The 25,697-nt window shown below is 44.1% G+C and overlaps 2 protein-coding genes across 2 annotated transcripts in view; one reads left to right on the forward strand and one right to left on the reverse strand.

Annotated features, from left to right (window-relative positions):
• Positions 1-14,647, reverse strand: part of Rdh10 (retinol dehydrogenase 10) — a 29,150-nt gene extending 14,503 nt beyond the window's left edge. Inside the window, exons 1-2 of the mRNA XM_028770138.1 lie at positions 14,228-14,647; positions 12,507-12,742 (exon numbers count right to left, since the gene is read on the reverse strand). Coding sequence (XP_028625971.1) covers positions 12,507-12,742; positions 14,228-14,516 — 525 coding nt within the window. The 5' untranslated portion in view covers positions 14,517-14,647. The remainder of the gene's footprint in view (positions 1-12,506; positions 12,743-14,227) is intronic.
• Positions 14,648-16,113: 1,466 nt separating this feature from the next.
• Positions 16,114-19,316, forward strand: Rpl7 (ribosomal protein L7). The gene is made up of 7 exons (XM_028769827.1): positions 16,114-16,152; positions 16,958-17,132; positions 17,358-17,524; positions 17,902-18,039; positions 18,124-18,233; positions 18,778-18,987; positions 19,251-19,316. Exons 1-6 carry the CDS (start codon positions 16,139-16,141, stop codon positions 18,984-18,986), a joined length of 813 nt encoding a protein of 270 aa, XP_028625660.1. The 5' UTR covers positions 16,114-16,138; the 3' UTR covers position 18,987; positions 19,251-19,316.
• The last annotated feature ends 6,381 nt before the right edge of the window (positions 19,317-25,697 follow it).

Genomic DNA, 25,697 nt, shown 5'->3' on the forward strand with positions numbered 1-25,697 from the left:
AGAAACACTTGCCATTTTTTCTGTTGTACTTGAATCTATGATGAACATGGGTTTGGAAATGCTGATTCCCCATCCCCCACTCCTCCCTAAGTGGTCAAAGGAGAGGTCTATGGGCGCTCAGGCATGGACCTCTCATCTATTTAATAACTCATATGGAATAATGAAAATAACTCAGAAAATTGCAGTCATTCACCTGGTAAGTGGCAGGCTGTTGCCGATGCCTGTATCTTCCACTTGTACCCTTCCCAGAATCCATGAAAAAGACAGATCTTTTGAAGGGTTCTGGACTAGGAACCAGGGACTATATCCAGAAGCTCAAGCACATGCATGTCGCATGCCATCATGCCATCTTAGCCACTGCCAGCAGCAGGATGTCTTTGCCCCTGTTCCAAAGGCTCCATGACCGTTATCCTTTGTAATTCACAAGTGCAAATAGTTCAAATTCTTCATTGCTTTCTAATGTGTTTACAGCAAATCTTTAAAAGAATTCTTTCTTTAACCCAGGGTAAGTATAATCAAGGAGTTAATTTATGAAACACTTATGGTACCTGTGCTAGTTAGGTGCTGCTTAAAACAAAACAAAAATAAACACTTGTGACTATCTAATAGAACTTTCAGAATTATAGACACCACCTTTTTCTATAAACAGTGGTTCTCAAATCCTGCTATATACTAGAACCGTCTGATAGGCTTTCTCCTGATACCCAGGCCATCTACCACCAGCTATCCCAGTGTTCCCACAGGAGCATATTCCCCAGGTGACTGCAGTAAGTAGCAGTATGGGATCCAGGGCTACAACACAGACTGTCTCAGACTCAGGGCCACAGAGAGAGAATAGTGTCTTAGAGGGCACTGCAGGATGCCCCTCCTCTCTTCAGTAGATGCCAGCTTCACCAAACTGACAGGAAAAATGTTTCCAAAGGTTTCATGTGCCTGATGAAGGCAAAGATGCCTCTTAGAAGCTGTTCTCTGACGAACAAAGCCATGAGTAAAGCAAGTTCTATATACAACCAGAATGACAGGGAACATTTGTAGGGAACACCTATAGATTTGTATTCCATACCTCATTACTTTTAGTTTCTATAGCTTTATGCTACCACTTATCTAATAGGTAAGGAATCTCTATGATGGGTAATAATGCTGATGATACAGCTAGGAATGGAACAACAGTAAAGGTGTGTGTGTGTGTGTGTGTGTGTGTGTGTGTGTGTGTGTGTGTGTGGTGTGGGGTATGTGTGTGTGTGGTGTGTGGGGTGTGTGTGTGTGGAGTGTGTGTGTGGTGTATGTGTGGGGTGTGTTTGGTGTGTGTATGTGTGTGTGGTGTGTGTGGTGTGTGTGTGGTGTATGTGTGGTGTGTGTGGTATGTGTGTGGTGTGTGTGTGGTGTATGTGTGGTGTATGTGTGGTGTATGTGTGATGTGTGTGGTGTGTGTGTGGTGTGTGTGTGTGGTGTATGTGTGGGGTGTGTTTGGTGTGTGTATGTGTGTGTGGTGTGTGTGGTGTGTGTGTGGTGTATGTGTGGTGTGTGTGGGATGTGTGTGGTGTATGTGTGGTGTGTGCTGTATGTGTGGTGTGCGTGTGGTGTGTGTGTGGTGTATGTGTGGTGTATGTGTGGTGTATGTGTGATGTGTGTGGTGTGTGTGTGGTGTGTGTGTGTGGTGTGTGCTGTATGTGTGGTGTGTGTGTGGTATATGTGTGGTGTGTGGTATTGTGTGTGTGTGTGGTGTGTGGTATATGTGTGTATGTGTGTGTGCTGTATGTGTGGTATGTGTGGTGTGTGTGTGGTGTATGTGTGGTGTGTGGTATATGTGTGTGTGTGGTGTGTGTGTGTGTGTGTGGTGTGTGTGTGGTGTAGTGTTGGAGTTCAGTTCCAGGCACACTAGATAAATGCTTCACTACTGAGCCACATCTCTCACCAAAGAACAATACTAAGAGCTAACATGGTGCCCTAGGGCTGCAGCTAGCAAATCATGGCCTAGTTCAGTTCAGTTCTAAGCAGAAGGAACATAGCTTTTCATTTTCTGCCACAAAGCTTACAGTGGAGGGCAACAGTAACTTGGAGAAACAATGGGACAAGGACACCCTAGACTTGCCCTTTCAGACTCTAGAGCTGAACCATAAAGAAAGAAAGAAAGAAAGAAAGAAAGAAAGAAAGAAAGAAAGAAAGAAAGAAAGAAAGAAAGACCAAACAACCTAGATGAGTGTATTAGTGTTTTTCTGGAGTCTCAGCACTCAAGGGCCAAGGTTGAAGATACTGAACACCAGGCTAATCTAGGCCATATAGTAAGACTTTATCTGAAAAACAGACAGAATGACTCCTCGGTGGGTGGGCTCAGCAGACACACTGCTTTCTGTGTTGAGTGTAAAGATGCTAGTTTGAATTATCAGACCCTAAGTAAAACTGGGCACAGTACTGTGTGTCTGTAATCCCTAAACTCCTATGGCAAGACAAAGACTGAAGTAGCCTGACAAGCTCACAGGCTAGCAGCCTGGCATAGCCAATGGTGAGAGAGAGGATGGTCACTCACAGTTGTCCTCTGATCTCCATAAGAGCGCCTTCCACGTTATAGCTTTCCTTGGAGCAAGTCAACCACAGCTCGAATGCTCTGATGAGCCCACCAGAAAGCTCCACCTAAGAAAAGGTGGCCTCACTACAAGGCAACAGTACCAGCTGGTGGAAACTGGGATTTTGAAAATCCATGATTAAGATTTTTAAAGAGAAGCTTTTACAGAGTGATCTGGGATTCTTATCCCATAAGATTCTTATATAACAGAATAAAGCTTTTTACATTTCCCAGGAGCTAAGGAAACAAACTCAATGCATAGTGACTAAAATTCTGTACCAAGCACTTAGAGGGCCGTGCTCATGTGAAGAGCCCTTTTCATGTGTTGCCCTCTCAGGTCAGTTAGCAATGCTGCTGTGAGCCAGGAAGTGAAGGATTGAAGCTGGGTGATGAAGGATGTAACCATACTGATTCTCCAGGATGCAGGCCACCTCCACTACAGACCATGGGAAATCACAGAAATATAAGGAAAGGCCTAGAGACTCTGGAATACAATTCTAGACGTTTCTGTTGATTCTTCAAGCTTGAATTTTATATGCATGTCTAATTTACGGAGCAAACTTTCTGGGGATATTGGCTAGGGTTAATCAGTTATTGCTAAACTTACCATGCTAATAAAGAAAAAAATCTCATTTGAAGATTTTTACATTATACCACAGGGCAAAAATTGTAAGTGAGTCATAGGAAAATCTACTATACAAGAGCTTTGAACATTTAGTTGGGGTAACTACTTCACACGTTCTGACTTGCTGCTCTCGGCTGAGGGTATGGGTCCTACCACCTGCCCGCCCACCTTCCTTGTATAAGACCTGAAGGAAGTCTCATGATCTACCTTAAGACTGCTGCTTTATCCACCAATGAAGGGATAATGGCACTACTTAACTCAAACTTGTGGCGAGGCTCAACTGGAAGGTGAGTGTTTGTGAAGACTGCCAGTTTAGATGCCATATCAAAAGGCCAGGGAATGGACAGAGGTTCATTACGGATATATATGTAGGCTGTTTTGGTTGAGTGCTATCTATTTTTGGCTGGGTTGCTTCTTGTTTCTTTCTTCAAGTTCCTGCAGTTCCTAGTTCTTACTGTGTTTAGCTGTCATTCCTCCCTGCCCTCCACACAGCACCAGCCCATACTCTAGGTTAAAACCCAGTAGTGTGAGCATCGAGGAAGCCTTTGGCTCAAGCTGCTGAGCAGTTGTTTCACACACTGTCTCCATTTCATCCAGAACCCCAGAGGATGCTGGGACAGCAGAGGCACTTCCCAGCAGCACCTCTCTCCTAACTCTTCTCTTTAGTCCTTTAGGACCGAGAGCTGAAAACAACTTTTAAATAGGAACCAAAATGCTTGGATCCAGGTTAAAAATACTTTGCTACAAGTCTGTACAAAAGTATTTAAAACAACTGATTGTACCAATTATCCTTCTTGTTTCTTTCCCCAGGAGAACCTAGAAGCATCCATTTAAAAGTCCTTCAGAAATCGGTAGGGGGCAGTATGCTAATTACAATTTGCAGGTGGGAAAATTGAGGCTTTGAATTTTAAGTTTCACTTGTCCTCAAAATACCCATGTGTTTAAGTAACTTACACTACAAATATTTTCCCAGTTACATTGATTTGGGAAGTGCTATTTTGAGCCTCATTGCTTAGAATAACACTAAGAAACCAAACCTCATTAATATTCAAAAGTTCCACTACTACAGTATTTGAAGGAACACAAGAAATTCATTTCATGCAAGCAGCCTTAAAGCTTTTGTTTGATCTTGGAAAGCTTCACAGACCAAGTAGGGTTTTGTTTGCAAATGTGACTGTGCACTAAGTGCCTTGTCAAGTAAGGGTGGAGGCAGCAGCACTCAGTGCTCAACAGTAATTGCCCTTTCTTCTTAACCACTGCAGCAGCCTTCACTCCAGGGCTGGGACTTCTGTGATCACTACCAGAGACTCACTTTCCCCTGTCCTCAAAATCTTAGTTTCAGAGCTTTGAGAACAATGGGCCCCAACAGGTGTGAGCTTGGGTTTTGAGAGAACTGATTAACTGTCATGAAAAGGAGGGAAGGGATTCACCATCAGACCACACTCATCAAGTAAAGCAGCATTCCAGTGTAGGAGGGAGAGCCTTCTCTGAGTGGGGAGGTGGATGGATGCCTGCAAACCCAGAGATCCAGGTCACTGAAACTGGTCTGCCAGGTATGTCATAAGCAGTGTGATTGAACCCTGAGGCCATGCTCTATCTACCAGCAGGGTTAAGTCAAAACACAGGGACATTTTTTCATGCTACCTACCTATTTCATATGACCAGAGAGAGAGAGCGAGGTGTCCCTCCTTGAGCTATTTTCTAATTATGCTTTTGTGGAAGGCTCAGTCTGAAGGGACCTTCTAGGTGGGCTGACAAAAGTGAGAAGGCCAAGACTTTGAAGAACTAGCTTACTGCATTACCCTCTGAGATAAGAAATCACTAATTAAACCAAATGAGATTAACACATTTCAGCCTAAATCTGGGAATTACAGGCACAAACGCTGGACTTAACTCATTCCAGTGAGGCAGGCGGTAGATCCCTATTCCAGACGGTTGTTAGATTTTCTTTTTTTTCTGCCATACTCTAAAGATTAGTAACAAAGGGTTCTTTCTCCTAGGAAAAATCTGTTATGTTTGTAGGAAATAAGATACAAAGCTGCCCTGCCATGACACCCCCTAGTGGAGTTTTAGCAAAGTACAGTTTGGGGGTGTCTAAAAACATCTTGGGTACAGGTTGTTTCCCTGATCCAAAATACCTGGCACCACCAGAAGGGTTTAGAAGTTTTCCATATTTGCATACGCAGAATGAAGTATCTTGGGGATGGGATCCAAGATTAAACACAAAGTTATTTAAGGTTTTCATACATACTTAGCACATATACAGAGGGAATTTTATACAAACATTTTGCCTGTGTTTTGACCTTGTCACTCGGTTAGTGTAGAGCGTCGTCTGCATTTCTATGAAAAGGTGCTCTTGTTTCTCAGGACTTTCTCCAGGCCATGGCTCTGTGCGCCCATCCTCTGCCCACTACTTATCATTAGACAGAACGAGCAAGCAAGGCAGTGAGTGAAGCCAGTCCTTTACACACTCACCACAGAGCAGGGATCTAAACACAGGTAAACCTCAGCTTGCCTTGCTCGAGAGCATTAATATTGGTTTCTAAAAGAAACTTAGCAGAAACTGAGGTGACTCTGTCACTAATAGTATTCATTATCCCAAGAAAAGCATTAAATAAAAGGGATTTCTACTTAAAATTCTTCCAATTCTCAAGTAAGGTTATTAAAGTACTTCCAAGTAATTTTCTGTCACTAAATTAATTCACTAAGGTCACTGATTCAATCCACTGGAATTTGCCAAAGATCTTGAACAGCTCCCAGACAACTAGAGCAAAGACAAATTTAACGGAAAAGAATCAACCAAGAAAATGTGGGCATCTGAATGTGTAACTACATTTGTAGCTCTACCCCTGCCCCAGTGGCCGGGGGCACTCTCCATTCAGCTTTTGGAAAAAGCTACTCAGTGTTAGTTAGCATTCACATGGGCTAAAGAACCGACATGTCTTCTAGATGAATTTCTATATGGGCAGATAATGAATAAAGCCCTGGGTATAGAAATTCCCAGGAATAGAGAACAAATACCAACTTTGCTTCAAGAAATTGAGATTAAACACAGCAAGGTCATTCCTTGAACCAAGAATTGGGGACTGTCCATCAGGCCCTGCCATCCTTATAGATAGATACTATTTGGCCAATATGGAAACATCTGGAGTCTGTTTCTCTTGCACAATTGTGATATGTGTTTCCCTGCCTCTGAGACAAGGAATCACTCTGCAGCCCAGACTGGCATCTAACCCAAGAGAATCAGCCTGACTCAGCCTCCTACTTTTTGGGGGTTATAGGCCTGAGCCACCATATTGGGCATCTTTTTTTTTCTTTGAAAAAACTATTTGACTTCTGTTGTCTCCCAATAAAACAATTTCCTCTCAAATGGCAGAAAGAAGCATTTTTGGGAAGCATGGCTACAAGCTCTTTTAGGTCAGTGAGGTGTCTAGCCCAACTGAGGCTGAGACTGTATCAGGGGACATGATAGGTACTAAACTGAGAGATAGGTGGAAATCTGTTTTGGAAGGTTCAAGACACCATGCTAATGGCCTTTGATTTCTGACTGACTATGAGCAATATGGTCACACAAGGTTTTAAGTAGGCACATTTCAAACTCACTACTACTTAGATAACCCTGGTTTGGGCAGCAAAGAATAGACAGGGAAAGAAATCCAGTGGCTCTTTAGAGAGTCCAGTTGCGAGATAATGACGGAACTATACATAATGGAGTACAGACTTGTCTGAAAAGAACGTGGCGACCAGTGAATGAGCACAGGACAGACAAATGCTGCCAAGCTTGGTGACTCAGCCAGGGTAAAAGAAAAGAGGGAGTGAGCTTAGTATCAATGGAACAGGAGAAGAAGTCAGCAGCTAAGAGAACAGCACAAGTTTGTTAATGGCCTAGAATCACAGTTAGGCAACTAAAGCAGATCACCCAGTTAGATAAAGGCACGGTGATAATGGTGTGAACACACAGCATTAACGAGTGAGAGAGCTACGGTGGAGGAAGGGTGGGATCCCTTGCATTTCAAGGAGGTAGTCAAGGGCACATTCTGTGAGAACACAGGCTTCCCCCTGCACCAGGCACCGAAGGAGCACTGATAACCGCTCAGACAATTGAGAATCTGAGGCGCATGCTACCCAGAGCTTCCTAAACAAGTCTGACAACCAGGCACAAATTACCCACATTAAAGATGAAATGACACTTTTTATGTATGACATTGCAACTTGCTCCTTGCTCAGACCAGTGATGCGAAGCACATTATATCAAGTTGTAAACGCGACATTCAGGAGCAATAGATTTGGGCCCCACATGCAATATATCAAATATAGGAATTAAAATTTTACTGAGCATGTGATCTCATTCTGTGTACACAAGACAATCCCGCACACCTCCAAGCAGCTGCCAATCTAGAGAGATGTTTCATCAGTTTTCAACTACCACAGAATCTGACAAGGTGTGTTAACTCTGACCTCAGCTCAGTCTCTGCCCTTATTCCTAGTGCTCATATGCTCACATACTCTTACACACAGAATATGCATGAAGGCAGAGAAGCCAGTTCTGGCATACTGTCAAAAACATGTTACAAACTCCACATTTTCAGCAGCTATCCTAAAACAAGAAAGTGATATTCTATGAAGGATTTAGTTTTATAATATTATAGTATGGAGAAAAAAGTATTAGAGAAATAATTTTATGAGTATTTTAGAAATAAAAGATTGAAATTCTAAGCCTAAGAGAGCTTAAGCTAAACTATATTTCTCTAGCATGAGAATACAGGAATACATATTTAAGATCAAAAAACCAGTAAATCTCATAAGAACTTAAAATGTTAATGATCAGGGACTATTCTTAAGATATTAGGTACCATGGTAGCGTGCTAATGTCTTTAAGTGCTGCCTTATTCTGGTCTAGCTGGTGGGCTTTTACTTTTCTTGGATGGATTTTAACTAAATAGACTTTAGACGTTTGGATATAGATAAATGCTGAATTCAGTAATTAGTATTTTAAAACTGTGAAACCTTTTAAGTTAAGTGGTCTATTAATTAACTACCAATTATCTTGTCTGACTACCATATCAATAGAAGTAAATTACTGACTAGCTATCTGACAGATTTAGTTCTTTACCATGGAAAATTTCTTCTGCACATAAAAGGCCTGGGGTTGAATGCTTTTACTTTCCTCTTTTGGTTAATCAGGGATCAGTTTGCCATTTTGATAAAAGCCAAACACAGTCCCTTGGTCAAAAAGGACCTACAGATAAACTCTAGTTCAGAAACAAACAGATTCTACTCCTGCTCCAGAAAACAGTAAGTAAAGCTAAGTTAGTTATTTTGGGGAAGTATGAGATTGCAGTCACTGTATGCAGGCCCAGCTTCTATGTCACTTGGTAGAACAGAGGTGTGTTTTCAAGTTCTTGCCTCTCACTGAGACAATGATTTCCATGCAAAGGTGCACCTGTTCTCAGTGGTCTTGTTCCACAGCTCACTAAAGCCTATCCTGCATCATTCATTTCCTGACTGGTGACTAGAAGGTTCCTGGAAGATCTGCTAGGCACAAAATGACTCTAAAAGTTAATGTCAATGCTGACCAGAGGGCTGTGCCAAATATAAGAGGCGGCTGAAAAGCCTTCCAAGTCTGCCAAGTGTACTTGGCTCAGAAGGACACACGCCACTGCAAATACAGGTTTCTCTTCTGGAGGCCTGGGCCACAGGGAAAATGAATGATCACTACTGTGCATTCAGTCTGAGTCTGATTCACACTGGCCTACAACAGCTCTCCTCTAAAAGCTTGAGCCTTACACCAAGTAGAAGGCATAGAACACTAACGAAAGATGAGTACGAATGGGGCAAGAGGTATCAAAGATCTGGGTAGTAATCAAAGGGATATTCAAATAATGAATGAAGCCAACTCTGACTTGAAGTCTTGACAGCTTTAGTCCAGCATGATGTTTCTCTTTCTAGAATTCACAGCATGGACCCAAGTGAGTACTTGCTGAATAGGTTATCTTCTAAATATTTAGGCAGAAGCCCATTACATATGATCATATGATCAAATACTTCTCAACTAAGAATACAGCTCCAGGGTTGTGTGTGTTGTATATGTGTGTTGTGTGTGTGTGTTTGTGTTGTGTGTGTGCTATTTGTGTATGTGTGTGTGTGTGTGTGTGTGTAGGAGTTCCGGTATAACAAACTGTCTGTCATCAGACAGTTTATCATCAACTTTGCTATGTAGATAATTATCCCCCCAAAGCACTTCTTATGCACCAAAGGACAAAATATGGCACAAAAAGTTGGTAGAAGTGGAAAAACAAACAACAAAAAGTTTTATATAATCCACTTAACTGCATCTTCATTGAAAAGTAAAGGTTGAGGCTGTGTTGTAGCTCAGGAGTAAAGTGTTTACCTGGCATGTGCAGGGACCAGAGGACAGGGTGTTAAATAAGACAGTCCTAAGGCTCCTTACAGTCCCCAAATTCAAGAATATCAGTAAGGCAGGGGTTGGAAGGGAAGCTTACATCACCATCTTGAAATAGACCTTAAGAGGAGAAGTGGGGGAGGAAGAGGGAATTCTGGGCAGTAAGAGGGGGGCATAAAAGCAGTAGCTGGGGCCTGGAGGGTACCTCTAGAGTGGAAGTCACGTGCTATTCTAGTTCATTCTAAATGAACATGACTTGAACTCTGAGTCAGGATCAACACACAACTTGTTATTCTATGAAAACAGACACTGACTGCTACTTAAAAGTCTGTCTCAAGATGATCTGTGCAAATAGTTGAACACACTCCCTCTTCAGCGAATCCACAATTTTGACTGATGGGGCAACTTCTTTTCCCCACCAGGCACAGGCAAGAGGCACACTGGTCATTTTCTTCTGAAACAAGAAAGGTGGAAGCCATCTTTGAAAACATACCACTAGCACTTTCAACTAAGAAAGACTAGAAGGGAAGGTAGATGTGAGTGCTACTCAGCAACACCACGTAACCCTACAGCAGCTGCCTGAAGGGAAAACAGCCTTCCTTCATGCTCTAGTTGCTAACTCCCAACTTCTCCAAAGGTTTCTTAAGTCTTGGCAAGAAGTCAGAAATTCCAATGCTAAAATGAATTTTCTGACTCAATATTGAAAATAAAATCTTAAGTTTAGATGCTTAGGGGAAAAACAGCTGGAGAATTCAGGAGCCTCCCATAGTTTAATACAAAGTGATGTCATTAGCAACCAGGCTTCCAAGAACTCCCTAAATTGTATGGTTAAGCAACTTCTCCAAGCTCAGTAAGAAGGGTAGGAAGGTGCAGCTCACCCTTGGTACATGATCCAGAGTAAGAGCTAATGCAAGTTCTTCCTTATGTTAGAATGCGGCCCAACAATGAACTTGTACAACCTGCATCCATTCACAGGAAGCTGTGAATTTTCTTTCTTAACACTCTAAATCAGCACTTATTTCAAGATTTGCTACTCTTCTGTGGTATTTAACTGAAGGTTGTATGGTTTCTTTAAAAACCTGGATATATTTACATTTTTATAAGCTATGAAAATAATTTTTCAGAGAACAGTCAAGATGGTGAAACTTGAAGGAAGTTAGTGAGAGTAAAAGTTCACACTTAGGAAACCTTGCACCACCTCAGTAAAAGGTTATTGAGGAGGAAAAAAAAAATCAATCTCTCTGGCTCGTACTAATCTTCCAATGGTTGTGTAGGTTTTTAAGACTGACAAGTCAACTGGAATCAACTGGAATTTCTGTGGCAGCTCAACCACATTTCAAAAATGGAAGCTATACTCTACCTGTGACTTGTTTGTTTTGGAGACAGGTTCTTGCTATTGTAGCCCTGGAATTCACTATGTTACCAGGCTAACCTTGACTCATATAGATCCAGCTGCCTCTGTCTCCTGAGTGCTGAGGTTAAGGGTGTGTGTGGCCCTGTCTGGCCCAGGCATGGGACAGGTCCACTATTTTTGTTCAGAATTATAAACATATCATATTGTTGATGAGTTGTCTTGCTGGGTCCGTTCAGTTGGACTTCACTCAGCCATGTCAGTGCTGTGACACTTAATGACTGTTCTCACAGCAGCAAAAGGCTTGTGTTTGTTCACAGCCACCGCACACTGAGTACATTCGTGTGCTTGTTCCTCCAAACTATGTATGGTGATCTCCTTATTCATTTAAAAAAAAAAACCTTCCTTGATGAACGTAGTCATATGTTTATTTCTAGAAGGTTGAAAATAAACTATATAAAGTTTGTGTTTCCAAATAAAACATTTGGATAAGCTTCACCCAGGACCAGAGAAGAGGTCTGATGCTGGATAAGCAACACCTTAATACTTCTGAAGCCAGATTAAGTTTTTAAGCAGTTGCTAAAAAATTAATAAGCTTTAATGTGACCTATTTAGGAAAAACAGTTATTTGTTGAGTTCTGTGAGAAGATATCTCTTCCTATTGGGAGTATAATTCTATCTCCCTACTCTCTCTTCCTCTGCTCCTTAGTGCTAGGAATATAACCCAAGGCATGCACATGCTTGGTTAGCACTGAGCCAGTGAGCTACCTCATTTATCCCCTTTAGTAGATTATTTTTGACTATATAAGTAAAGGGAAAATTTTTAAAAAGTATAAAATTGATCAACACTGCATGCACAGAATTAAGAGGTGAAATGTCATGTCTACCTTTCCTGACAATTTAGCTAAAACGCTGGTGTTATGGTAGCCCTCTGGGAACAGAAGACCCTCCCTATCCCTGGATGCTGCAGGAGCTCCAAGAGCTAATAGGCAAACAAAGTCTGAGTCCCTGGCTCACCAGGCCTCATAAATCCCCTGTCTGTAGTCCTTTCAAGATGACTACTCATTCCAGAGATACTGGGTAAGCCTACGAAGTTCTGAGATGCCCACTATCTGAACAATGTGGTTGGCTGGTAGATGTTAAGTAGCTGCCAGGGTGGCCTGACCACTCCCAATGAACCACAGATGCTGATCTCAGAATGTCTGGGACTTTCTAAAATGTGGCTGAGCAGTAGTTTGGAAGGCTAACCCCTGACTTTACGAATTCATAAGAACCAGGGTTTTATAAACTCAACAGAAAGCTAAATAAACAAAGCCAGGGCTTATACTCCCACTTGTTATTTTTGCAGCAATCTTTCAAACTAGTTCCCATAGTCAATTTCTGCCTTCTTAAGAAAAATACTGAAGGGGAACAGTATAAAATACCGCCAGACACTGTAACCCACCACGCGTGAACAGCTCACTAGATAGGGCATCATGCAGACGATTCAGATGGCTTTCATGCTGGCTTCCTGCCTTTTCATTGAGGAGGGCCGGGGAATAAAAACAAAGATGTTTATATTTACCCAGAAGTGTGCGTGGCAGTTGACCATCATGGTTCTCTCAATGAGCTCATCAGGACATTCCAGAAGGTGATGTCCAGAAACCACACCAGCATTATTGACCAGGACCGAGACCTCGCCAACCTCCTTGCGGACCCTTTCAGCTGTCAGGTAGACATTCTCTCTTTTCCCCACGTCACAAGTGTAGGTAAAAACCTGTAAGTTACATGGGGGCAGGATTTCCTCCTCACCGTTCCCAGCTGCCTCGGAAGTCCAGATGAGGGGGGAATGCAAGAAAGAAGGGGTGCAGAAAGTGAGCTACAAGGCAGTCAGTAGGACAAAAAATCATACAAAATACTACAGTGAGCTTCAAATTTCTAACACTGTAATGCTTGCCATTAATTCAGCTTACAGCTGCCTTCCTCCCCTGAAAGTCTTTGGGAATTACAGCAATTTACTAGACAACCTTGCTTAGGGGAAAGTCATGTAATTGTGGCAAGTCCAGTACAAGTAGACCACATGGGATCAACTTGCTGGAGCTAGACACCTGCAAAGAACTGATCTCAGCCCAGAGAACAACACACATTACACATTCCTGTTTGCAGATGGGGGTGGGGAGGAAGCTGCTGGCTAGAGAGAGCTCTGCCCTCAAAACAGAAATTCACTTTAAGGCTCACAAATCCAAACTGTAAGCAACAATCTGAACTCATTCAAAGCCAAGGAATGAAGGAACAGTTTCCAATGAAAGAATGCAGGTCACTGGTTTAATTTTAAACTGATTCCCATCAGAATTAATCTCACAGATGAAGTTTAGAGGTTAATAATATGCAAGTGCACTACATTTAGAGTCCAAACAGCATTAAAATCAAAATTCCTTCCCCAAAGCATTGCTTTCTTTTAGGGTTGGGAGTACAAATGAACAAATTTGTTGCCTCTCCACATTAGCTTTGAAAATGTAACATTTTGAACCTTACATAAAAAACACAGCTTCCGGTAAGTTTGGTAACAAATGACAGGTATAGAAGAGAGTGGAGCCCGAGTCAACCTAGCCATCAATTTTCCTGGACCAGTATCTATAGTGGATCATGATCTCCACTTAGGCTTTAAAAAAGTTTCAGACGCAAGCTAATAATTGTTAAGCACATAAGATGCAGATTGGGGTGCCTCTGAACCATGAGAGAATTTTACAAAAGGCAGAAATCATTGAGGCACTTTCTCAAGAAGAAGGAAAGCACTCTCATTTACTCAGGGTTGATAACTAAAGCACTTACTTAATGCTGGGGAAACAATGTAATTGTTTTCCAGGAGCTAAAGTTACGGTGAAAGGATCTATAGAACCCAGGTCTAAGCCGCTCAGACCTCACAGAAACAGATAAGTGCTTCAGTCCACTGTGGAAACAACTTCCCAAAGACTCTAGCTTCCCATTAAGCCACATGCAAGTCAGACTGAGAAACTGCTTTCGGATCCAAACCTGTGCAAGTTCCTTCCCCCTGTCTTACACTACTCGTAGAGTTTTAGGAAACCCCAGCTTGGGGCCAAAGACATAAGATCTATGTTTGGCACGCTTTCAGTCTTCTAACACAGAAAATCATGATCTCTTATCAAGGGGCAAATTCCACTCGCCTTCCAGAAGACCAGCGGGGTGTTCCTTTCCTGGAGAGCCACGCTGCCCATGACAGTGGGCAGTGGAGACCCTCCGGGGTGGGGAGATGTTTGACCCAACAATGCACAGGCAGTTAGTTACCTTGCAGAGCAGCGGCGTCCGCCGCCTCCAGGTCCCGGTAGATGTGGCGAACCATGCCTGCGGTCTCTTCATTGCTCTGCGTGTTGATGTCCCAGAGAACCAGCAGCGCCCGGCGCCGGGCAAACTCCAGAGCAAAGAGGCGGCCCAGGCCGCTGCCCGCGCCCGTGATGAGGCATACCTGGCCGGCCACGCTCTTCTCCTTGGGCCGCACCAGCCAGCGCGCCGCGGCCAGCACGAACGCCCACAGCACTTTGAAAGTGACCACGAAGAACTCCACCACGATGTTCATCGCGACGCCTCGGGCCCCGCACGAGCCCAGCACCGTGTCCTCACCCTCCTCGCGCCAGACAGCCCAGCTCCTGGCCCCGGGGGCGCTTGTCACCGCGATCCGGACGCGAAGGCTGCGCCCCGAGTCCGCCCCCGAGGTGCTGCGGGGCTGAAGTGCGCGGGGCCAGTCCCGCCCGGGCTCGGTGTAGTGGCCACGGGCTGTGCTTGCCTCTGCAGCCTCCCGGCTCGGCGCCTCCTGCTGGCCGCCGCCTGCTTGTCCCGCAGCGCCCGGCCGTCCGGTCCCACTGCAGCGGCGGTGACAGCCGCGAGTTAGGCGACGCGCACTGCCCTCATGGCCAAGCCCCCGAACGTCCCCGGCGCTGCTACAGCGGCTCCCTGTCCTCCTAGGGCAGGGGTGCGCCGAGCGGGTGCCTCGGGTCGCCGGAGTTGTCAACTTGACTCAAGTTGCGGGAGGGTGCGGGCAGCGCCGTGAAAGGGCGACTTGCGGGGCGCACGCGAGGGCTGCCAACCGCTCGAGCTGCCAGCGCGGCTCGGGTCCTCTGCCTTGCACTCGCGCCGCTGTCACTCGGGCACCGGGCTCCACAGCGTAGCTACGCCCGCGAGTCGGAGCGTTCCCAGCCGGCTCTGAGGTAGCTCCACACTCGGCGCTATATAACCCACCGCCGGGAAGCGCCGGACGCTGCAGTGGCATCGGCCCTCCCTCGGCTCGGCCCTCCCCGCCCCTGGGCGCACCCCGCCCCCGGCCCAGCCCCCCCCTCCCTGCAGCCCGCCGGCCGCCCCACCGCGCGGGGCAGCCCCTCTCCCACGACCGTGGCCGAAGGCTCCCCGCCCTCGTCGCGCCTCTCTTTGCGGCTCACGCCCCCTGCTGTGGGTCGCCGTGGCTTGCGCCTGTCGAGTCCCGCAGCAGAGAAACCCCCCATCCTCCTCCGACCGTTCGGTCATCGCTCTTCCCGGTCTCGCCCCTTTCGCCAAACGAGGGACTGTGGACCCCGCGGCCGGCAATCAGGCGCTGCGGAAGACAGCCCGGCAGTCGGGCGAAAAAGGACCTCGGCAGCTCAGCCGAGGTGGGGGAGCAGGGCAGCGTGGCCACGGGCCGCAGAGAGCCCGAGATGACCGACAGTGATTTCAAATCTCAGCTAGCCGCTGGGGACGTGAAGCCTTAGACTCTAGTGAGCCTAACAGGAATCACGGCCGCGAAGGCTGCCCAGAGTGTCGGTCAACATCGCCCTCCAGCCCCGCGGGTTATGGAGTGATGCATGCTGGGACTTGTAGTTCACGCCCATGGATGTGTCTTTAGGATCCAACGATTCCTCAGAGCTGGTCGCTAAGGTTGTCAACGCAACCTGGGGAATTGAGCCCAGAGCTAACAAGGTGTCCCCGTTCTAGTCATTAAAAAAAAAAAAATGTGCTCCATGCATTTGTTTTCTAATGAGTTTTACCATAAAGTTGATTGGCCGTGACTAAGCCCAACTGTTGTTAATTTTGCGCCTGCAAAGTGAGTTCTCAATTCTAGATTATTTTCCGGCTTATCTCAGGACAGCTATAAGGCGTGGGTCTTCGCGCTCGCAGACCTTTAAGGAGACTGCGCATGCGCCACCTTTCTCTCCTTTTCCGGCTGGAACCATGGAGGCTGTTCCGTAAGTCGATTCTCCTCTTCCTAGAATCCTTCTCCATCCCCGAAACTAAAGGCATTTTGTCTCACTTTTCTTGTGTCTGAATGTAGCCTGAACCACTGCCTGCCTGTTTGGGTGTTTGTGACGCTGTGATACTAGGAGGGGGTGCGGGTGGCCTACGCGCGGAGGCCTAGGCAATACCAGGGCAAGCTGAGGGCAGACTGCGGATCTGGCTACTTGGGCGGAGGTCCATTCTTCGGTAGAATGTATACCCCGGAGTCTTGGAAGGAGATCCTTTGTGGCTGCCAACCGGCAGCTCCTTCAGCATGTGGAACTTGATTTGGACAAGGATAGTTGACTCCTGGAACACTAAAAATTAATGTGTAATAACAATTTCTTAAGTGTGAGTTACCAGCTTGTATTACAGGCCAGGATTGATGACCGGGAATAAGCATAAATCTTTTTTGGTTTTTCGAGACAGGGTTTCTCTGTGTAGCCCTGGCTGTCCTGGAACTCACTCTGTAGACCAGGCTAGCCTCGAACTCAGAAATCCGCCTGCCTCTGCCTCCCAAGTGCTGGGATTAAAGGCGTGTGCCACCATTGCCCGGCAAGCATAAATGTCTCTAGTGCCACATGTGTTTACCTTTAAGTGCGGTGTGTAGCTATGAGCATGAACTCTGCATCTGCAGTAGAGCATGCGGGAGCGACGAAGATGCTGCTGGTTAGAGTGGGTGACAGTTTTAACAACGTACTACTGAGCACCTAGTGTGTGTGATACATCACCAGGAGGTTTTCTTGACATACTAACAATATCCTCTACTAACGACAGAGAGAAGAAAAAGAAGGTTGCCGGTGTGCCAGAAACCCATAAGAAAAAGGTTCCTACTGTGCCAAAAACTCTTAAGAAGAAGGTTCCGGCTGTGCCAGAAACCCTTAAGAAAAAGCGAAGGAATTTCGCAGAGTTGAAGGTGAAGCGTCTGAGGAAGACGTTTGCCCTGAAGACAGTAAGTGAACTTTGGAGCCCTTAGTGGGCTAGGGAGCTTATTGGGACTGAGAGTGGTGGAATAAGACTAATAATACTGATAGAACAGATTATCTGACTGCTAAAGAGAGCTTCCTGGTGTGGCATTCTCAAATGTCTGCCAAGGCAAGACACTTTTATGGAACTGATGCTGCGCTCTGTTTTAGAGCTAAGTATTACGGATAATAACTGGCTGTTGGTTTTTCAGCTCCGAAAGGCAAGGAGGAAGCTCATCTATGAGAAGGCAAAGCACTATCACAAGGAGTACAGGCAGATGTACCGGACTGAGATTCGGATGGCCCGGATGGCAAGGAAAGCTGGGAACTTCTATGTGCCTGCAGAACCAAAATTGGCGTTTGTCATCAGAATCCGAGGGTGAGTTCACTTTGTATGGTGTTCTGGGAGTGGTGGTGCTGAGGAGTTGACTGTAGTGTGGCTGCAGTTAGGAAGGGGGCCGGGAATTATTGCTGGGGGAGTATTTGTGAAACCTGTGCCTAAGCTGTCTGCTCTGATTGCATGGTAGTTCAGTGTCCTGCAGTTGTCTAAGAGCTTAAAAACAATATAGTTAGTTATTGGAACAAAGATGTCTACAGAAATAAATAAATTCAGTCATCTTTTATTGTATAACAGTGAGGAATCAAAAGATGGGAGGCAAGCTGGTGGTAGTGACTCACACATACTGTGTGGTGGGTTAGCTTTCTGTTAAATAAAATCACGGTAAAAGTGGGTGAATCTTTGGTCTCTTCGTTCAGCATCAATGGAGTAAGCCCAAAGGTCCGCAAGGTACTGCAGCTCCTTCGTCTTCGACAGATCTTCAATGGCACCTTTGTTAAGCTCAACAAGGCTTCCATTAACATGCTGAGGATCGTGGAACCGTACATTGCATGGGGGTGAGTTTTCAGTTTAGTACGTTAGCTTCGTGTGAGATGACTGTAGACACGTCCTAGCTCACTTACCTGATTTTCCTGTTACAGGTACCCCAACCTGAAGTCAGTAAATGAGCTCATCTACAAGCGAGGCTATGGCAAAATCAATAAGAAGCGGATTGCCTTGACGGATAATTCCTTGATTGCTCGGTCTCTTGGTAAGTTATGCTTTTTTTCAGAGAGGGATGTTTTCTGACCACACTTTTTTTCTTACACTTTTATTTTATGCATGTGGGTGGTGGCCCAAACGACACACTGGGGCTAGATTCTCCCTAAAGTCCAGAGTTGCATTCCAGCATAGCTATCTGTTCTGTCTGTCTGTGTGCTGGGATTACAATCAGGCTGTGTAATCCCACTTTGTCTTAGGTTGGGGCTTGGGTCATTGGGTCTGAACTCTAGGCGTTACTCTTGTGCAACAAGCACTTCCATCTCCTGAGCCATTCCTAGCCTGGCCTCACTTACGACAAATCAATACTTGTCCCCTAAATCCTTAATGCTTTTAAGAAAAGAGCTTTGTATACTTTTGAGACAAAATTTCTCTGCATCTGGCCTGGATTCACATCGCCTTTGTCCACCTCCCACCTGATAGGATTAAAGGCGTATGCCACCACACCTGGCTTATCTTTGTTTGATAGTTAAAACTGCCCATGATTGTGTTTAGAAGAATTTTAAAAACTTGATCTTGGACTCAAATTTTTTCAGGTAAATTTGGCATCATCTGCATGGAGGATCTAATTCATGAGATCTATACAGTTGGGAAACGCTTCAAGGAAGCAAATAACTTCCTGTGGCCTTTCAAACTATCTTCCCCACGAGGTGGAATGAAGAAGAAGACAACTCACTTTGTAGAAGGTGGAGACGCTGGCAACAGGGAAGACCAGATCAACAGGCTTATTAGACGGATGAACTAAGGTGAGACAGTTTTGGTTTGTTTTTTGTTGTTGTTTTGATTTTTTTAAGACAGAACCTACATATTTCTGGCAATCACAAAACTTTCTGTGTAGTCTAACCTTTGTTCACAAGACCTTGATTGAAGGCTTTTCTGTTGAATGCTGATTTGTTGTGTCATTTATAACTCCGGGATATCTGTCTTTAATGAAAGTATGCTCCTTTACAACTGATGCTGACTTGTAACTTGGAGGACAGTCTCTAACTTGTGTGTTTTTCCCTTTCAGGTGTTGCCCGTGGTATTTTTGTAATCTGGTCAGTTAATAAACAGTCACAGCTTGGCAAATTTGAAATGTGTTGGAGTCTTTGTTGGCCTGCCTCTGGCCTGCTTACCATTCTAGTGGCTAATCCTCAAGTGTTCAGTCAGATCAACAGCCTATAATGTACAAAGTTCCAGTTTATGGTTTGTGAAAGATGATCTGAGAAGAGGGGGTTTTTTAATATAAGCTATGCTGAGTGAATGAAAATAAGCATGATTATGATTTCTAGGAAAATGGTAAAGACATGTACATTTGCTGCTAAAGTTCTATCTCAGGCTTAGACTTGTTGGCCACCTACGTATGAGTACATTCTAATTTTCTGCCCCATCTTTAGTTATTTTTTATGTACATGGATATTTTGCCACATGCTGCTGGAACTGGGGTTACTGATTATTGTGAGCTACCATGTGGGCATCGAGACTCACGGCTTCTGGAAGAACAGCCACTGTACTTCACTGCTGAACCATCTCTAGCCCTTAGGCGATACAAGGACTTTTTTTGTTAAGAGTTACTATTTTACGTATATGAGTACACTGTACTTGTCTTTAGACACACCAGAAGAGGGCATCAGATCACATTGCAGATGGTTGTGAGTCACCATGTGGTTACTGGGAACTCAGGACCTTTGGAAGAACAGTCAGTGCTCTTAATCACTGAGCTATCACTCCAGCCCTACAAGAATTTTGTTTATTTTTGTTTTTTGAGACAGGGTTTCTCTGAGTAGCCCTGGCTGTCCTGGAACTCACTCTGTAGACCAGGCTGGCCTCGAACTCAGAAATCTGCCTGCCTCTGCCTCCCAGGTGCTGGGATTAAAGGCGTGCACCACCACTGCCTTCTTACTACAAGTACCTTTTAACATATTTTAAATACATAAGTATCGTATTAGCATCTTAGGCAGTTGTAGTGAGATGGACTAAAAGCTTGGGTTTTTTTGTTTTAAGCATGTTGTCTTCCCATCTTGTCCAACTAAACCCCTTCGTAACAAGTCCTTGCACTTTTGCATATTACTTTCTGTTACCCACTCATTTAGTTAGATTACCTACATGAACTCGGGTATGTGGGGCTTAACCTACCCTGATAAAGGGCAGTTTACCAGTGGCTTATACCACTAAAGGATATGACTCCCCCCCCCATCAACCATTAACTGCTTACTTCAGGAGATATAAAACAGTAAATGTATTTTTTGTTGTTTTTTCTTATTGTGCCAAAAGTTTTGAGTGCAATGTCAAGGAAATGAGTTGGGTACTGCTGGCAAAGGGTTCTCATCACGTGTTAGGGATTGATTTTTAGTGTTGATGGTCCTGGATAATCTGGATTCCTCTCCAGATAGTTCATAAAAACATTAAGCCAGGTGTGGTGCTTTGTACCTTTAATCTCAGCTTTTCAGATAAACGTGAATCTCTGAATTCCATGCTACATATGTATGCTTGTGAGTGGAGTTAAAGGTTCGCTTTGAGTCGGGCGGTGGTGGCGCACGCCTTTAATCCCAGCACTTGGGAGGCAGAGGCAGGCGGATTTCTGAGTTCGAGGCCAGCCTGGTCTACAGAGTGAGTTCCAGGACAGCCAGAACTACACAGAGAAACCCTCTCGAAAAACCAGGAAAAAAAAAAAAGTTCGATTTGAGCAACATGGAAGGTCCTGAGGACTGAACTTCAGTCCACTACAAGAGCAGTAAGCTCTTGATCTCTAAGGCATCTGCCAGTGTTTCTGTCTTTGTCTACTACCTTGAAGTGTAGGCATATCCCAGCTGCTGGAGCCTTTCAGCTTTTTTTTGGGGGGGAGGGTGAGTAGTGATGGATCAGTGCTGCTACCTACCATCATAATGGTGTGCTTTCAGTCCATGGATTTATCACCCAAATGAAGTCTTTGAGCAAGATAAGTATGGGTAGGTATGTAGGAATACCTGGGAAGAAGAAAGGCGAGAACGGCTATCTTTTGCAGACTGCTCATGTGGAGTTGATGGTAGAGGTCAGACACTCAGATCTAGTGGGTGGGAAGATTTGCAGAAAGTTGGCAATGCTACAGCTATTAATGAAGGTTACGTTTCTGGTTGTCTAAGGCTACTTGGTAATGTAGCTTGAACAGAAAATTAGCTAGTCCAACAGTCAAAAATAGAAAATAGCTTCTGTTCTTGTTTATTGAACAGGCAGAAACAGGTGTGGAAATCAAAAGCCCAGCATTGGTTTCACTGGGTCATATCAAGATCTACTTATGATTCTGAGGGAAACAGGTTGCCTATAAAAATGGAAACTGATCCACCTTTGTGTCTTCATTTAAAAACCAAAGGGAACAGAAGAGATTCAGTGGTTAAGAGCACTAGATGCTCTTCCAGAAGACATTCAATTCCCAGTGTCCATTTGGCAGCTCATAGCCATCTGTAACTCCAGTCTTGGCCTCTAGGAGGATACCAAGCATGTATGTGGTACATGGACAGACAAACCACCCATACCTGTAAATTTTTAAAAATTAAAGTAGCCTTTATTTTGTATTTATGAAGGTCCCAGTAGTTGAACTTGGTCATCAGGGTTGGTGGCAAGCCCCTTTACCTGCTGAGCCATTTCACTGGACACAACTTTCCTTAAGATCTCCTGTGACATTGGGCCACTGGAATACACCAAGATGATTTCTCTACCTCAATGTCCTTAATTTAAACACATCTGCAATCTCATTCTATATATTCACAGACTCCAGGATTTGGAGCATGAGAATTTCACAAGGGATACTGACTGACCTTTTACTCACAAACTACCTTGTCAGTGTAATCTGATTCTGAAGCACTGGGTACTCTATATCCAAACCTAGATCTTCATAAAATAACTTTTTGAAGCATTTCTCACATCTGAAACTGTTGCTCTTCCTAGCAACTCAGTGTATGGCTTAGTTCTTGACCACTCTAAAATAGCATTAAAGTTCTTGGTTCATTGTAGCCACTTAACACATAAACCTTTTCTATAAATGCATTAACTGGCAACATTTTTAATTATCAGTCAGTAAAAAGTTATTTTAAGTAAATAAAAAATTATGTTCTGGTTTGTTAACTTGATACTAGTCATTTTAAAAATAAGGATCCTCAATTTAAAAAACGCCCTTTCGCCATCCAGGCTGGCTTGTGGTACATCCTCTTGATAGATGTGGGAGTGCCTAGTTCACTGTGGTCAGTGCCACTCCTAGGGCACTTGGTCCTTGATTTTTTTGTTTGTTTGTTTGTTTTTCGAGACAGGGTTTCTCTTGTGTAGCCCTGGCTGTTCTGTAGACCAGGCTAGCCTTGAACTCTGGAACTCAGAAATCCGCCTGCCTCTGTTTCCCAAGTGCTGGGATTAAAGGCGTGTGCCACCACCGCCTGACCGGTTTATATATTTTTAAAAGGCCGAATAAGTCAGAAAGTGGCAACCTCCATGACATCTGCATCAGTCCCTCCTGCATGAAGTAAACCCTTTCCTTCCCATGTTGCTTTTGATCATTATGCTTAGCACTGCAGTAGAAAGACTTAAGACAAAAGAAAACTTAAAATTGTTCGTTTGTATTTGATCTTTAAAAGCTAACCAATTCACATGCTCATGATTCATATACATTCAGTGGATGTATCTAAGGGTACTTACTAAGCTTTGTACCTCCTTTTCTGTCACGTTTACTTTATTGAACATTACCTAGAATGTTGTCACCTGACTTTGCCCAAGCATGTTTTAATTTTGTTTTTGGAAAATTGATGCTGCACTCCAAAGCAGCACAAGGGTGTTGACCACTCTTGTGAAAGTTCAAATCCTTTATTAAATTAATTTTGGCAGCTGGGCAATGGTGGTGCATGCCTTTAATCCCAGCACTTGGGAGGCAGAGGCAGGCGGATTTCTGAGTTCGAGAGTTCGAGGCTAGCCTGGTCTACAGAGTGAGTTCCAGGACAGCCAGAGCTACACAGAGAAACCCTGTCTCAAAAAACCAAACCAAAATAATAATAATAATAATTTTGGCAAGTTTTAATTTTGACAGCCCAGAGCAATTTCACACATTGCTTCCTCTTCATTGCATTGTCAGGATTAAGACATGACATCTGTAGTCCCTTCCCTGGGCAAGTTGGCTCAGCAGGTAAAGTCTCATGTTACCAAGCCCGGCAGCCTGAGTTTGCTCCCGAGAGCGCACGGTGGAAGGAGACATGTGAAAGGGCTTTGTGGACATATTCCAAGTCTCCTACCTTCAAGTGAGCACCAGATAATCTTTCTCTTTAAAAAAAAAAAAAAATCTTGATAAAGCTGAATGGCTGAAGAAGTCATCAGTCCAGTTACCAATGTCTGCCCCGAATTTACTTTTGCCAAGAAAAGAACAAAAACCATTTCCAGTCCTGATATCAAGCACCAAAGCGTCCAGCCTTTCCTCATCTACCTTCTCTCCTGGTTCATGGTCTTTCCCAAACAGATTCAAGATATCCCTACATTCTTGAATGCTTTTGATTCTCCCTTAAAAGCAGCACCCCAGTGCTCTCAGATCACTAGCACCTACTGGAACAATCTATCTACTTGAGACCTGTTAGTGACCACAGTATAAAGCTCTCAGTGCCTGCTGACAATCCAATGAATCTACTCTTTAGAACAGTAGCATTTAAAATTTCAAGACTCCAGTAGCTAGCACACTGTCTTTATTGGGTATTTGGTGGGCGTGTGAGGATAAGAAGTGGTCTTAGTTTGGGTTTTATTGCTGTGAAGAGACATCATAACCAAGGCAACTCTTAGAAACAAACCATTTAATTGGGGCTGGCTTGCAGTTTCAAAGTTTTTAGTCCATTATGGCAAGAAGCATGGCAACATGCAGGTAAACACAGTGCCAGAAGAGCTGAGAGTTCTATACCTTGATCGGAAGGTATCCAGAAAGAGACTACCATCCACGGGCAGCCAGAAGGAGGGTCCCTTCCACTCTGGGTAGAGCCTGAACACTAGGAGCCCTCAAAGCACACCTACACAGTGACACACTTCCTCCAACAAAGCTGCACCTATTCCAGAAGGCCACATCTCCAAATAGTGCCACTTCCCATGGCCAAGCATATTCAAACCACCACAGATGTAGAACATGAAGTGTGGATCTGTGTATACATGTGCATGTACATATGCATCTATGTACACATATATAAAACTATAGGGCAGAGGTACATATGGGGTAATGGTACATAATAATAGAACATGTTGTAGGAACATGTATAATTTGGAAAATTTTACGAAGGAAGTTAGAGGTAGAGATTTCTACTAATAAAGTCTCTTAAGACACAAGGTAAAATAATTATGAGTTTCATTTGAATAGTTTTCCATTAAATCAATTACTCTTATTTTATTTTATTTTATTTTATTTTATTTTATTTTATTTTATTTTATTTTATATTTTATTGGTTTTTCGAGACAGGGTTTCTCTGTGCAGCCCTGGCTGTCCTGGAACTCACTCTGTAGACCAGGCTAGCCTTGAACTCTCGAACTCAGAGATGCGCCTGCTTCTGCCTCCCAAGTGCTGGGATTAAAGGCGTGTGCCACCACTGCCTGGCCACTAAATCAATTATTTTAAACTTTGTGTTATGCGTGTTTGTTTGTGTGTGTGTGTGTGTGTGTGTGTGTACATCATGTGTATGTATGTGGGTGTTGAAGTGTGTATGTGGAAGGAAGAGGACAACCATGTGGAGTTGGTTCTCCTTTATTACAACTCTAGGAATGGGCCTCAGATCATCAAGCCTGCATCTAAAACACTTTTACCCATTTGCTGCCTACCACCACCCAATTTACTGTTTTCAAGTACTGTGTTTATTGTGTGTGTTTTGTGTTCACATGCCACAGTGTACCTGTAGAGGGCAGAGGAAAACCTCTGGGATTCCTTTCCTGTTATCTTGTGGCATCACTGATGGATGGAACTCAGGTCATTGGGCTTTGGAAAGGGCTTCTACATAATGAGTCATCTTACCATCTCTAACTTACTTAAAAAAATAAAAAAGTTTAACCCAGGCTGGCCTTGAAACATGCTGAGATTACATGTGTGCTCCATGAGTGAGTTGTCCTCAAGTGTGACATGTTAGTAATTGTTAGGATAGTTATGGTGTATGTGGAAGGTATTAGATACCCATTGCCTTTTACATAGAGTCACTTGTTTTGTTTTTAAATGAGAAAAACCTTTTCTGGCTAGAAGAGTTTAATTTTCCATTCTGTTAAAGGTCTAGGTAAATGTGTTTGCTATTTTTTATGTGAATTATTTTCATATTTTCCCTTTGTCATTTATTCTGGCTTGGATGTGGATAAAGACTTGTTAGGGAGATGGCTCAGTGAGTTAATTACCAACTATGAGGCCTGGAAGCCCTAGAACCCACGTAAAAACTGTACAGGATAGAATATGTCTGCAATCGCTATGTTCCTACAAGGGGTGAGAGGCATATTTAGCACAGAGTCCACAGAA

This window comes from Grammomys surdaster, unplaced genomic scaffold (genome assembly GCF_004785775.1).
Source record: "Grammomys surdaster isolate TR1022 unplaced genomic scaffold, NIH_TR_1.0 64, whole genome shotgun sequence".
NCBI classification, from domain to species: domain Eukaryota; kingdom Metazoa; phylum Chordata; class Mammalia; order Rodentia; family Muridae; genus Grammomys; species Grammomys surdaster.